Below are 14,441 nucleotides of genomic sequence, written 5' to 3' on the forward strand. Positions count from 1 at the left end.
ACGGCAGTGTCACGACAGGTGGATGCAGTGGCACTAGGTTTATTATCAGATATTAGCAGGCTAGACTAGTAGTGGCCTACGGTCGGCGCATCTTCGACCAGACAGCTAATGGGGTCGAGGTCAGAGCTGCGTGGGAAGGCATTTCCTTCGCAAGACGGGTATTGAGTGCGGATCGCATTATCCTTGAAGGAGATGCTGCCATGGTTATCGAGGGAATTCTGAACTCTGATTGGACTAACGGGGGGATGCGATTGATCTAGGATATTCGCCGCCTTCTAGGTGAATGTACTGCATTCAGGGCTACTCATATGTACACGGAGGCCAACTATGCTGCGGACTGGGTAGCCTCCTATGCGGCCCATCATTTCAAAGGTGTTATCTATGAAAGTCATGACTCTGTCTTATCTACTCTTCATTGTCCGCTTATTTCTGACTTTATGGGCTACACTCGCAGTGTGAGTCACCGATGTACCCAAAAAAAAGAAAAAAAAAAGAAGAGAGTTCAAAAGCCACCAAAAAAGAGCAATAAACTATGAAAAATCCCTATCAAAGACTGAATTGAATGCAATTATGCAATAACTCCATCACCTGTTCAAGGGAATTCAAACTTCAGATACCATCAGCCATCTTGACCCAACTGAATGTCCCAACAAGCATCGAATAATGGCAGTCTGACTATTTTTTAAGTCTTTAACAGATCATAAAGTTATCTATCTATTATGCATTGTTCCTTTCAAAGTTCAACTCATAAATCAACTAAAATAAGTGGACAACGTCTTGTAAAATGAAACAAAGACTGCACTTTTCCCCTTCATCTGGTTTTAGACCCTACTAATTAGAAATCCACAAAATTACATTAGAATAAATTCTAACATTAGAATGCTAAATTATAAAAACATCAGAATAAGTTCTATTACATATGTATATCACAAAACACATATGGGAGATTCTGAGATGACAGTTCAATCATTAATTACAATATTTGTAATAGCATTACCAGGACTGTTAATGTAGACCTTGGATGAATATAAAAGATCAATCTTCTTTTCTTTGTTTCTCAAATCTCTCTCTCTTTTTTTTTTCTTTTTTTTGGCTAAGACGGGTGGATCATACCAGACAAGTATGCCCAATAAAATTAAAAAACAAAATACCTCGGAGTGTCAGGGGCAACTCTTCATCTCCAGCCCACAGAGTACTATTCGAATAACTGGCTATATAAGCAGCCACCCAATCCGCAGCCCTATTAGCTTCACGGAAGAAATGCTTGTCCTAAAAAGCTCATCCATCCTGAACACATAGTGCTTATTATCAGAGACAAAATAAAATAACAAAATAAATAAAGGTCAATCATTCCAAGGATCTGATGATGGCTGCTGCCAACAGGGTCAGCTTTGAGATGTTGTCGTTCTCTTTAGTCAGGGGTGATGCTCTAAAAGCTTCTTTGCAACTCGTTCCCAAGCTGACAGCAGCATGAATCTCGGCTTTAGCTGCAGTAAAGTTTTTGGATGCTATAAAATCTGCTGACCAATTGAGAGCTGTTTCGGCATTCGTGTAAAGATATGAGCAAGCCTCCAAGGAGTTCTTGGTGCTTGGATCTGATGCATTCTTCAAGAGCTCCATTAAGTTGGACTCTGTGCTCGTCGCATTGGCTATGGATACATTCACGGAAATGGCTGCAAGTCCAGGGATGTCAGCAGGTCCCCATCTAGGATCAGCCTCAAGGGCTTGGACACAAAAGCTGCAGTCCACGTAACCCCTAGCAATTTTAACGAAAGCATCTTTTATCGTGGGCGACGCAAAGAACGAGGTCCTCACATACTGCTTCGGTTCAAACTCTGATGTTCTCGTCAGACTAAAAGTTTAAATCCATTCAAATCTAATATATGCACTATGATCGGTTAGTATTCAGTCTCCATGAACCCTAGTTGCAGTATCTTCTAGTCCATATAGGCTATGGATCGAGTTCGCTCCGATATCATTTGTCACAATCCAAAACCTTATCCAAAAAGACTAGCCATGAGGTATTTTTTAGATTCTTCAGTCCTGTATAAATATCCAAAATCTTCCCGGCGAATAACCGATGTGGAACTAAACACACGCCCACATGGTCCTCAAAGCCTCAATGTTCCTTTTTTTTTTGTTGTTGGATGAGCTCCTATGAAGACACATTGATGCACCAAACATCTTCCATTTATAAAGTATGTGAGGAACTTACCTAAACTTTGTTGACCAAAGTTGTTTCATTTGAGAAATGTACATTTTACTTGGAAGTTTTTGTAAGGCATGTATCATAAATTTTCATGCCAAGTTTATAAATTTGAGATAGGAAAGGAATAGTACCTAAGCAAACAGGATCAGTTTGCTTTATCATTATCAAATCATCAATTGCTCTAATTGTATTATCAAATCATATATCATGGTTGAGTGATTCATTTAAACTAAAATGGCTCAACCAACCAATTTCCAAATATATTGCAATTATTCTTCATGCTCAGTTGATGGTTACAATTATGAAAATGTAAAGCTTCCAATCTATTCAAAATTAAATTTATCAAGTATATTTAATAACATATCACTAGTTAATGCCACCTAATCTACTTTACTAACCACACATGTTGTTCTGCTGAGATTTACTCTTATTCTAAAGAAAACAAATTATACCATATATATCCTTATGATGAAGGAAACAAAAAATGGTATACAAGAAAACCAAACATAGCATATATCTCCTTATGATTAAAAAAACAAATAATGACATAAAAGGAAATAAATAATGACATTGAAAGAAACAAATTATAGAATATAAGAAAACAAAGCCAAATGATGTTGTATATTTGACCAATCTCCATAATTATAGTATATCTTTGTAATGAAAAGAAATTATAGCATATGTCTCAAATAAATAATGGCATCCAAGGAAATAAAATTATAGCATATATTTCAGGCACACAAGTAATGGCATCCAAAGGAATAAATCCATATGATATTGTATAGTTGACCAATCTCCATAATTATAAAATATCTTTGTCATACACTATAATTATACCTATAATTATGTAATTGGTCTCTTATAATTAAAACTCCTATATAATGTACGTACAAATCTCACCCTACTAAGTGTGGTACTCTTGATATAGCACGTTCTCTTCATTCCCTTTCATGAAGCTCTCAATTTTCTCAATCCAAAGTTATTCATTTTCAATATTGTCGTAAAAAAAAGCACCACCGGAATTGTAATAGAAAAAAATGAGGCCCTCCATATCTCTCTATCTTCTAGCTCCTCTCTTCTGCTACCAAAGCACCACCCTGGCTGCCATTACTCCTCTCGAACAACTATGTAGTTGTGAGGATCCGTGCAGGCGTGTATTTAGTCTCACATCGGTTATTCATTAAGTAGATCTTAGATACTTATATACGATCAAAGTACCCAAATAATACTTTCCGACTAGATCTTCTTTCTGAGATGGGCAGCCAATCCTATGGCATCAAAGCTCAACCGTGCTGCCGAAGCTGTGCTTAGCGCCACCATTAAGGTGCCATCGAGCTGCGATGAGCTTGGGACGCCATCAATCACTAAAGAGAACAATGCTTTCTCGGATTTGTCCCTCCTTGCCCATGGCATCGCTCGATGCTTGGGGCCATAGTTTTCCTCAAAATTTGTTTAACTGTATTCTTTGTTGTATGCAATGGGCTTGTCATTTTGGACATATTTATGAATGAAAAATAAACCAGTGTTGCTGCGATATGGAGCTTTGTTCTTTGAAATAGAGTTTGGCACTTGAATCTCAGAAATTTTAACTCAGGAAGTTTTGCTTAGGCCCTGTTTGGAGGAGCTATGAGCAGTAGAACTGTTGAAAGTAGAGCAGTTGAAGTAGAGCTGTCTGAAATAGAGCTGTTATAAAATGCTGTTTGCTGTTTGGTAACTACATTTGTAAAGTGCTGTGGCACTTTAACATATGTTTGGTAAACAAACAAAAAATTACTTTTATATGACAAAATTACCATAAAAGACATTGCATAGTATTATACAACAGAACATAATAAAACATAACATATATTAATACATAAATATACGATATAGTATAATATTATTGTAATATAAAATAATATTATTATAATATAGCATAATAGTGATATAATTATTAGAGTAAATTAATTTTTGATAATATAACATAATATTAAATTATTTAACATAACATATTAATGTATTATGATATAATGTAATATATATTATATTTATAGTATAATACAATAATAAAGTTATAAAATATTATAATTATTAGTATAAATTAATTTTTCATAATATAACATAATATTAAATTATTTAAAATAACATATTAATGTATTATGATGTAATGTAATATAATATTATATTTATAGTATAATACAATAATAAAGGTATAAAATATTTTAATTATTAGTGTAAATTAATTTTTCATCCTTCGAATGACCATTTATCTCTCTAACAATTTTTTTGCAGAAGGGAGTCTGACGGCTAGGGGTCTTGGCTCCAGCAGATTTTTAAGTTTATAAAGGGACAAACTATGTAATTATTATATTTTAATATAGGCATTTTTGTCAAAAATACAGCTTTCTGATAAAGCTGAAAACAGCATTTTCGAAAAGCTCCAAATTGGAGCTTCCTCCCAAAAGCTGTTTTCAGCTTCTCTCAAAAGCTGAAACAGCTTTTCAGAAATTTTACCAAATATTATTTTTTTATCTAAAAGTACTTTTGAAGGGCCAGAAAGTGCTTTTTAGCCCTCCAAAAGCTCTCCCAAACAGGGCCTTAGTGTCGCTATCATGAGTTCTTTTCTTTTTTCGGCTTTGCTGTCAGTTAACTTATACCTAATAAAAATGTGCTCATGTTAATTACACAAAATATTTGTTATAGTTAGTTTAGATTTATTGGTTATCAAACACAATCATTGCCTAGAATTTGAATATATATGTATATATATAATTGACATTTATTATATTATATATATATGTACGCATGCATGCATGTAACGGTGTATAGTCATGTGTATGTATGTAAATTATTGTGATAATTTTCATCAGAATATCGATCTTGACCTGGCCATATGAAAACTTAATCTAATAAGTTGATCGACTTCTACGATCCAGCCAACTATTTTCCAATGTTTGGGTCTGAATATATATATATATATATATATATATATATATATATATATATATATATATATATATATATATATATATAAAATTGACATTTATAATATTGTATATGTATGTACACATGCATGCATATAACTATGTATAGTCATGTGTATGTATATAAATTATTGTGATAATTTTCATCAGAATATCGGTCTTGACCGGCCATATGAAAACTTAACCTAATAAGTTGATCGACTTCTACAATCAACACAGCTATTTTCCTATGTTTGGGTCAATTTTTTTGCAAGCTGAGCTACTCAAGTCAATCAAATTTGGTTTGCTCAATGATTTTATGATTATTATATCCTACCTTCTGAAGAATCAAATCCTATGCGAAAATCCTTACCATTCAAGATAATTGGTCGATCTCCTTACATATGGACTAATCAACAGCCAACTTCATCGCGATATGAAGTCTATCCCATGCTCTATTTTACTTTTCAGGGTTGGGGTGTTAAAGGACGGATTACCTGCCAAATTTATAAAGAAAGGAGAAAAAGAAAATTAAAGTCTATTCGACGCTGAAAAAATTGTTCTTAAAATAATTTCCTTTTCATTAAAAAAAATATGTGAAGACCTGTGCGGGTGTTTAGCTCCATATCAACTATGCACTGGATAGATTTTGAGTACTTATATAGGGCTAAGGAACCTAAATTACACATTCTAGCTAGGTTTTTAGGTGAGGTCTCAAGTTGTTACAAATAAAAGTAGAACGAATCAAACCCATTATCTATATGGACTAGGGGACACCGCAGCATTAACCCTTATGCATTGACCAAGGGTTGATCATAGTATTTTTTATCGGATTTATGATACTTATGATTGAATTTATGGTGCTTATAATTAGATTTGAATAGATTTGGATCCTTAACTTGGTGTCGATACCACATGTTGATCCAAAAAGTTTGATCTTAATGATACAAAATAGTTGAGTAAAAAGTTCACTAACTAGTTACCTGGAGTGTACTAAAATGCTTGCAAGAAGCCAAGAAAAAATCTTTCTATAACTCTTAATATGGAGAAATGAAACTTAACTATCTAAAGCTCTGCACAAAAGGAATTGACTCTAAGGACATCATGAAATGACCCTTGAACGCTCACAGGCAATAATAGCAAATTTCAACTAGGGCTATCTCAGGAGTCGACCCCTAGAATATAGCAAATCGACCCTGGCACACTAATATATACTGATACGCCTTTAAAAGTCGACCCCCGTATCAAACGAGTCAACCCTAGATTAGTTTTAGAAGCAAAACAGAAAGCAGCTAAAAATAGCATGTTGGCGAGTCGATCTATAAAATTCAAGGGCCAACTCTAGTTAAACAAGAGTCGACCCCTAAATGGCTACAAACAAAAGACAGATAGTAGTCAAAAACAACGTATTGACAAGTCGATCCCTAAACCAAAAGAGTCGAGCCCACAATGGCTATAGGTGAAAGACAGAGTACAGCAAAAACAAGAGCTATTTTGAGTCGACCCCGAAAGATCGCGAGTCAATCCCTGAAGATCATAAGTCGACTCTTAAAGAAGTCGAGTCGACCCGCTACGCCTCGCAATAATAACGACTAGTTTTCTTGCAAATTAGAACAACCATGTTTGTTTCACAACGGCTCTTTCAGCCTGTCTAGCAGCTAGAAGTATTTACCAACTACTCTTTGGTGGTATAAATGCATGGAAACACCAAAAAGGAAGAAAAGAGAAGTGATTGAGGATCAAAGGAAAAAAGCCTTTAGAAAAAGGAGAGAAATTTACAAAAGAAAAAAAAACATTCAAGTGCATTTATTAAGAGCTGAAAGATCACATCCTCCACCGTTGAGAGAGTTGGTAAAGAGCATTCAAATTTATTCAAGGCCAACCAATTGATTCAAAGTTTTATTTATTTTTTGTGTATTTATCTTTAAGGAGATGTAATTTACTTTGTCGCATATTTTTCTCTTACTCGGTCATGACAAGATTTAGGGATTGAAACTTGGGAAAAAATCCGTCCAAACCTTGAATTGAATTGTATTTGAGCTTGGGAAAAGGCTTGGTGGTGATTTTGGTTGATTTCAAGTAAAAATCAACTGGGTTGAATTTGAGCCCAGTCAAGATAATCGGACTGTAATCTTGAAGGGATTATTGTGAAAATTCTCAAAAAGGATGTCTTGGAGAGTGGACGTAGGTACAGGATTGGCACCGAACTACTATAAATTGCATTATTTATGGTGTTTGATCTGTGTACTCTGAATTTCTACATATTTACTAATTGCTCATTATCAATTGTAAATCACTCACACACATCAAGTTTTATTCCGTTGTATTTTGTTTAAAGTTTTCAAAAAGCCTAATTTACCGCCCCTCCCCTCCTCTCTTGGGCTACATAACTAGGCAATACCACATATTAAACAGAGAAAGTATGTAAGGATCGATATAGGTATGTGTTTAATTCCATATCAGTTATACACTAGACAGATTTTGGATACTTATACTGACTAAAAATCCTAATAATATATTATGGCTAGTCTTTTTGGGTAAGGTCAACTTAACCAAATGCTGCCCACGATCCCGCATCAATATGATCCAAGAATCAATCTTCTTTCCACCAATAGTTTTAAACAATCTTGGGCTAGGTTTGGAAGTTTCGGTATCCTAAAGGCAACAAATGTCATATCTAGATTCAGAAATAATATCTCTAAGAGCTCTCTTTTTTTTTGTGCCGAAGATCCCAATCATCCAATATTCCAAGTGATAATTTTCATGATGGAAGGAGTGAAATTTCAGTTGGCCAGATGCTAACAAAAATAAAAGAAGACAGTATACAACTTTGAGATAGTATAGTAGAACTAGACCATTAGGGCACTAAAGAACTCCAAAAGGATAGATACAAAGCTAGAGAGAAGCTAGGTGGCTTCAACTCAAGCCAAATGACCTATTGGGTCCTGATCAGACCCAATCCTATCAACAAATGGTTTGTTTCGGGTCTAAAATCCACCTGAATATGAAACTAGATCAGGTCAGGGTCAAGCATGCCCCAGCCCTGCCTGATCCGTCTGCAGCCTTATCTGGTTGTCAGGATAAAGATGGTTGAAGTGTTGGTTAAAAGCTGACACTGTTGACCTTGGAAAAAGGGAAAAAATTACCCAAAATAAAAGCAAAAATAAAAATCAAATCAGCTCACCGTCATTTGTTCAGAGATAGAGCACCTCGGATGAACATATCTTATCTCCAGCATCCATTGCCACAGCTGACAAACAACAAAAGACTGAAGTGTTATATCAGAAAAGGACAAAAAAGCTAAAGCTACACTAATTTATTCAAAAAACCGACAGCATCAAAACAACAGCATTGATGAGGCAATAAGTTTCAGTTCCTGTGGAGGCAAAATAGCAACCGGGCAATAAGATGAAAATCATGCCCTAAACTACTACTGTAAAATAGAAAGGGATATTAAAACTTCAAACGAAAGAAAAAGACCTCAGATTGTTCTAACCACCATTCTCATCTCTTGGTAAAATTTCATGAATCCAAGGTGTACATGGGAAAGGAGTACATAGGTATTTATGGCATCCTAAAACCTATTTGTAGTAGATCCCATGCTTTCTTCAACTCAACATCCCAATCACTGGTAAAAGATGTGTTGCATTTCACATTAGACGACAACAGTATAAAGCACCGAATAGTAACAGGTCAAACTGCAAAATCAGAGGTCTGGCTTGATGATCAATCGTCCGGCTTGATACCATAATGCTTTTACTGTTGGCAGGGGTGAGAACAATCACGGCCTGTAAAAATCAATTAAGTCTATTAGATCAAGCATTGGTAAAGCAAGAAGTTCAGTTGATAAAGACTAGATGCCTACTTACAAATCAGTTCCTATTTCTCATTTGGTCACCATTAGTTAGATGCACTCTCAAATGTCATCAGTGTCCGCTCAGGTTGGAGAAGAATAATTCCCAAATTTATCAATAATTTGTTGCTAGAACTTCCAAGATGGATTTGCCCCTGTTATTGCTCGCTGGCCAAATGAGTAGGCACAAACATAGTGTTGGACATTGTCAGCCATAGCTAGCCCTTCTAAGTAGACTCGAATATCTCCTCCTGGACCTGCTCATGAATATTAAAGACAAATTTGGACTCTGCATAGCAAGAAAAAAAAAAGGAAAAAAGGGGAGAAACAAAAAAATAAAACAGACATACAGATCATGTAAAATATTTACCTATAGAATTGTCGCCTTCATCATAAAAATGGTAGGGATATGGAAAGATAGCAGTGTGCAGCTAAACAAGAATTCAAGAAAAGAAATGGATGAGAGAGATATCATGCAGAAAACTGAAAAATCTGATAAAGGTAATAAATCCATTCGGAAATGCCAAAAATGGTAAAAAGATGGACTCCTTACAGGATTACAGAGGGCCTTGTAAGGAGAGTCATCCACCAGCAACACATTTGATGGCAAGTACTCTCCACTCTCCCATGGAAGATCAGGATCCTCTTTGTTCCATAGTTTCTTCATTTCTTTCAAAACCAATGGCTTTTTCACATTCTCAACTGTTGAGAACCCAGTGAGAGTGCATTTGGATCTATCCTGAACAAAGTTGCAAAGATATCAACTGAATGCAGCTGAAATTAAAAGAAATATGTTGCAGATGCAATACATAATAGATAGCATTTCTCACTTCCTGCAAATGAAGATCATCTACAAGGAATGGTTAGAAACTATACTAGAAGCAAGTCTTATCCAAGAATTGGCATAAAGTATGAAATATGACCCAAGATACCATTCCAGCAAAAATGATAAGTTCCAATGTTGCAATCAAGATACGCAGAACCGACCGAACCAACGTACCAGTGGAGACCGGTACCGGTTCGGTACCAATTGAAACCGGTACCAAACCGGCCAACCGCAAATATTAAAAAAAAAAAGAAAAAACACTGTGCGCGCGTGTCTGCGTTTTAGCCACTGTGGCATTCAATGCCCACGCAGGCTCGCGCTCGCATGCGGTGCCGCGGGGGCTCATTGCCCCGCGTGGGAAACCGCACGCATGGAATCGCGCGCGGACGCCCTTTTTTTTCTTTTCTTTTTTTTTCCTTTCCTTCTTCTTCCTCCTTTCCGAACTCACTTCCTCTCCTTTCTTGCCCTCTCTCCTCCTCTCTTCTCTCTTTCCCCCTTCTCCCATGAGCAAAGAAGGGGCCGGAATCGCGACCAAGACGGGTGATCCTCGTCGGCCCAAGGGAGCCGGCCCAGTGCGACAGGTAGGCTTCTTCTTTTCTTCTTCTTCTCCTCTCTCTTCTTCTTCCTCTTCTTCCTCTTGCTTCCTCTTTCTTCCTCTTCTTCCTCTTCTTCTTCCCCAGTACCGGTACCGGGCTTGTACTGGTTCGAACAGGATCGGTTCGCACCGATATGGACAAGGAGCCGTTCAGCAGACCCTTGTTGCAATAAACTCAAGTAGCTAGAAACAGATAGTCCTTGAAGATGACCTCATACATCATAGATGATATATCAGAAGGACCATCAACTTATTTTCTATGGTTACTTTGCCTGACACTTCGGATAATTAGCATACATCAATGAGACCTTTCCACTGTAAAGGCTCCTTTGTGGCAGGAGAGATAAAAATACAGTATCTTTTATTCAGACTCCAAGGTTGCTTCAGCTCCAAGATTCACATATACCTTTCGTATTAGGTAACAAACTGTTAGAGCTACTATAATTGTATTAAGGAATAGTAGCTCAAGATAATTTACGGTATTTCACTGAAGAAAATGAAGCGTTCATCAAGTAGAAAAAAAATTAACATACAAACTATTGATGAGAACTAGAAAAGAACAGTGAAGTATTTCATAACCAGGTTCAGATACATCAATACAAGCAACATCATAATATTTCAAAATGAAATAAAAGAAACTGCCAAGATTAGTGTCTTTACAAAACACTTACCCAGCAAAACAACAACCTATGTTTAGCATCCCCCACAAGATAATCAACCATAGCATCAACATTTTTTCTGCAGAAATTTTGAAGCCCATCAATGATAGAACCACAGCAGAAAATTCAGCGGAACCAAAAATGTAGTAGTAGACCACCAACTGCATAATAACTTAGCTCTAAGATGCTTTCACAATGAAGAAAAAACACAAAGAAGGAAAAAAAAGTAAAAGAACAAAAAGGTGAACCAGAAAAAATTTTGAAGACATACCTCATTTTTGATGACCAGATCCCTATATCAAATTTATCGAAGCAGAAGTTCAGAAAATCGTCACAGAATGGCCTTTTAAAGCCTGAAATGCAATACAAAAGTCTACATAAGCACCTAAATTTTAAAAGAATGGCAGCTTGTAATTTAACATAAGATGTTAGACATTGCTGTCAATGTTCACCTGCTTGTTTGTCAATCCATTTATCTGCATTAAGGATTTTCCGACAATCAAGGACAGCATCAGCCAGTACTCCATTAAGATCAAGAACAAGCAACTTTTTTTAAGTGCAACTAATTAATGATCTTCCTCGTGAAACATGCAGCGCATCCAATTTCTTATCCTGGTTCCTAGTCAAATCTACGGAGATACAATGCTCCATAGCATGGTTCACTGATAAAGAAGGCACTTCTCTCCCATCCTGATAACGAGTTGTGTCTCTGTGATTGCACAAAGGCATTACATTTGAAACATAATCTTTACGATCTGCAGGTTTCACATTCTCTAATGCAGCTTCCCTCCTTGAAATAGATGTCTTCTCAGAATGATTCACAGATATGCCATCCATGATATCATTGTCTCCATGGAAAGGGAAATTAACATCCTCCTTTTTGAACAAATGCAACTGACCATCTTGTTTGTCGGGTAAATCTCAAGATGCAAAAATGTCTATAACACCTCTAATTGGTGGAGGCAAACTTGGTTCCTGTTTTTCATCAGTAGTAAGCAACTCTAAATTGCCTCCTACAGGACTGGCGTGTCCTTGTGGAAGCGTATAAACTTCATCTGAGGAACCTTCATTCTTCAGTGCATATGCATCATCTGAAACTCTCTCTTCATGTCTCTTATGACTTGCTTATTTCTTCTGACCCTTCTTCGAAATTTACGTGATGAAGATGCCCTATTAGCAGTGTCTGCACCACCAATTTCACCAAGCTGCAACAAAGGGTTAGGCAAATTATCTTGAATTTGTTTAATATCACGATCAAGGCAATCCAAGCTCTTGTCAATCACCATACTCGTGACCTTCTTATTTTGGCTTAAACAGGGGTTTTCTACTACATGTTGGTCTAGATGTACTTCAGAGGAGACGAAATTATTGATTGGTGATTCATCATCCAAAGCCTTCGTCAAACCACCACCTTCTTTGGTGGCTACTGGCGTTGATTTATTTTCAATAGACGCATTGATATTATTCTTTCCCACAACTTTTATTTATGCAATGTCTGATATAGATGAACGCAAAGCAGAATATTTTTCTCGATCAAGTCCTGTTCTATACTGAGACAAGGAAAAAACCTTCTGTTTCTCCCTTTCTGCTTTTCTTCTTTTATTGGACTGAGTATTTTTCACAGTACCCAAGTTTGAACTAATTTCAGTATGCATATTGCTTTTAGTCAAATCAACAAGAGCATCTATGATCCAAGCACTATTTCCCTTCTCCTCTGATGACCCCTTAGTGCCGCCAATTGCTGTTTTGATACTAAAATTCTTCAACTTATGGCCCTTCAACTTAGCAGAGGTGCCACTTTGAGCAGCTAAGAATGAGGAGCATACCATAGAACCATTGTCAGAAGGCCTTTTCTTGCCTCTTTTTCCATGCCTCCTACTTTCCTTGAAGTGGCAGGCTTTGATTCACTCAAGTTGGACTTCTTTAATGTACCAGAATCAGTACTTTTCAAATTGGTGGATTTCACATCATTTTTCTCATCTGATATTTTTCCTGTATTCCTCTCTTCCATGGCCTCGACCCTATTTACAGCTAGCAAGCTATGCTTTTTCCTTCTCCTCTTCTGCTTCTCTCGTCCTAGTTGGTGTTTAGGAACTCAGTTAGGACGAGAGAAGCGGAAGAGGAAAAGAGAAAAGCATAGCTTGCCGGTTGCAAATAGGGTCAAAGCCATGGAAGAGAGGAATAGGGAAAAAATATCATATGAGAAAAATGATATGAAATCCACCAATTTGAAAAGTACTGATTCTGGTACACTAAAGTTTTCACATGATGCATCTCAACACCACAACTTTAAAGAGCAAAATGGCATCATGTGATATATTTATGATATATCACATTTTAATAACTACAATAAACAGACTCAGGAATGTCAGGTCAGGATGCATTTCTTTCAAATCCTTATGAATTCTACAGATATATTTTCGTGGACCAATAACTGTCTTTCCCAATAACCATGTCTTAGTGTTGGAAGAAAGTACTTTGAAGTAAACCAAAAAGTAAGCACCAAGAACTATTAGTTCACATATCATAAATTTAAACCTTAATATCAGAAAGTAAGCTAAAACCCTAATTTCCCGCTTTTCAATATCAAACCGAAACATATACTCCAAGAAAAAATTAGGGAAGAAAAGCCAGCTTCCTATCTTCTTCGCTCATAATAAAGATATATGAGACCTAGAACATCCATCTCAACTTCATTTTACTAGGCAAAACTGCATGAAGAACACAAAAACTAAGGGGAAAAATTCAACCTAGCAGATAGTCTACTCAAATTAAAACAGACAGGAAATCAAGGACATCCTTTCAATTTCATTTTTCTTTACAAAATCAGATCCATTGCACAAGCATTTGGAACAAATTAGTAAACAGAGGATTAGTCTCAAATTAGAAGCGAAAAGCCAAAAAACAGAAGATAGAAAAAACACCGTTAATCAGCATCAGTGCTTCAGCAAATAATACCAAAGTGTGTGTGAGAAACCTTAGAAAGAAAGGGAAAACCAGAATACATGATCGAATCACGTCATGAGAGAATCCGCCATCCGACAATCGCCGCGAATCGCCGGCGATCATTTGGACATTGGAGCACGAGAGTCACACCTGAGCTCGGGATTTTCCGGTTCCCCATCGCGTCTCTCTCTCTCTCTCTCTCGATCCAAATCGAAATCGAGGGGGACCTGTAGGTCGCGTGGGCCGATTCCCTGATTAGCCACAACGGCGACTCTGCTTGTGCCCGCTATTGTATGTTAGTTAACATGCTCCTCTGCCACAGAGACCGAATAAAGATTTCCCTGCTTCCTAATGAAGGATTTAATCTAGGGTACTGGATAGATAAAATACTGATCGGGAACAAGTGAAGGG

At 36.7% G+C, this 14,441-nt stretch overlaps 2 protein-coding genes across 2 annotated transcripts; both read right to left on the reverse strand.

Annotated features, from left to right (window-relative positions):
* Positions 1-1,347: 1,347 nt before the first annotated feature.
* LOC148702315 (putative invertase inhibitor) lies at positions 1,348-8,393 on the reverse strand. The gene is made up of 3 exons (XM_089925714.1): positions 8,372-8,393; positions 7,181-7,283; positions 1,348-1,738 (listed from the first exon to the last, which is right to left on the reverse strand). Exons 1-3 carry the CDS (start codon positions 8,391-8,393, stop codon positions 1,348-1,350), a joined length of 516 nt encoding a protein of 171 aa, XP_089781840.1.
* Positions 8,394-8,526: 133 nt separating this feature from the next.
* Positions 8,527-13,244, reverse strand: LOC120104450 (uncharacterized). Its single transcript, XM_088705576.2, has 7 exons — positions 11,537-13,244; positions 11,356-11,437; positions 11,097-11,163; positions 9,558-9,743; positions 9,375-9,435; positions 9,021-9,261; positions 8,527-8,939 (listed from the first exon to the last, which is right to left on the reverse strand). The coding sequence occupies exons 2-6, from the start codon at positions 11,358-11,360 to the stop codon at positions 9,134-9,136; spliced, it is 447 nt and encodes a 148-aa protein (XP_088561702.2). The 5' UTR covers positions 11,361-11,437; positions 11,537-13,244; the 3' UTR covers positions 8,527-8,939; positions 9,021-9,133.
* Between the last annotated feature and the right edge of the window lie 1,197 nt (positions 13,245-14,441).

The sequence above is a fragment of the Phoenix dactylifera genome, chromosome 10 (assembly GCF_051530095.1).
Source record: "Phoenix dactylifera cultivar Ajwa chromosome 10, Ajwa_hap1_PhDact_Kaust_v1.1, whole genome shotgun sequence".
Taxonomy (NCBI): Eukaryota; Viridiplantae; Streptophyta; class Magnoliopsida; order Arecales; family Arecaceae; genus Phoenix; species Phoenix dactylifera.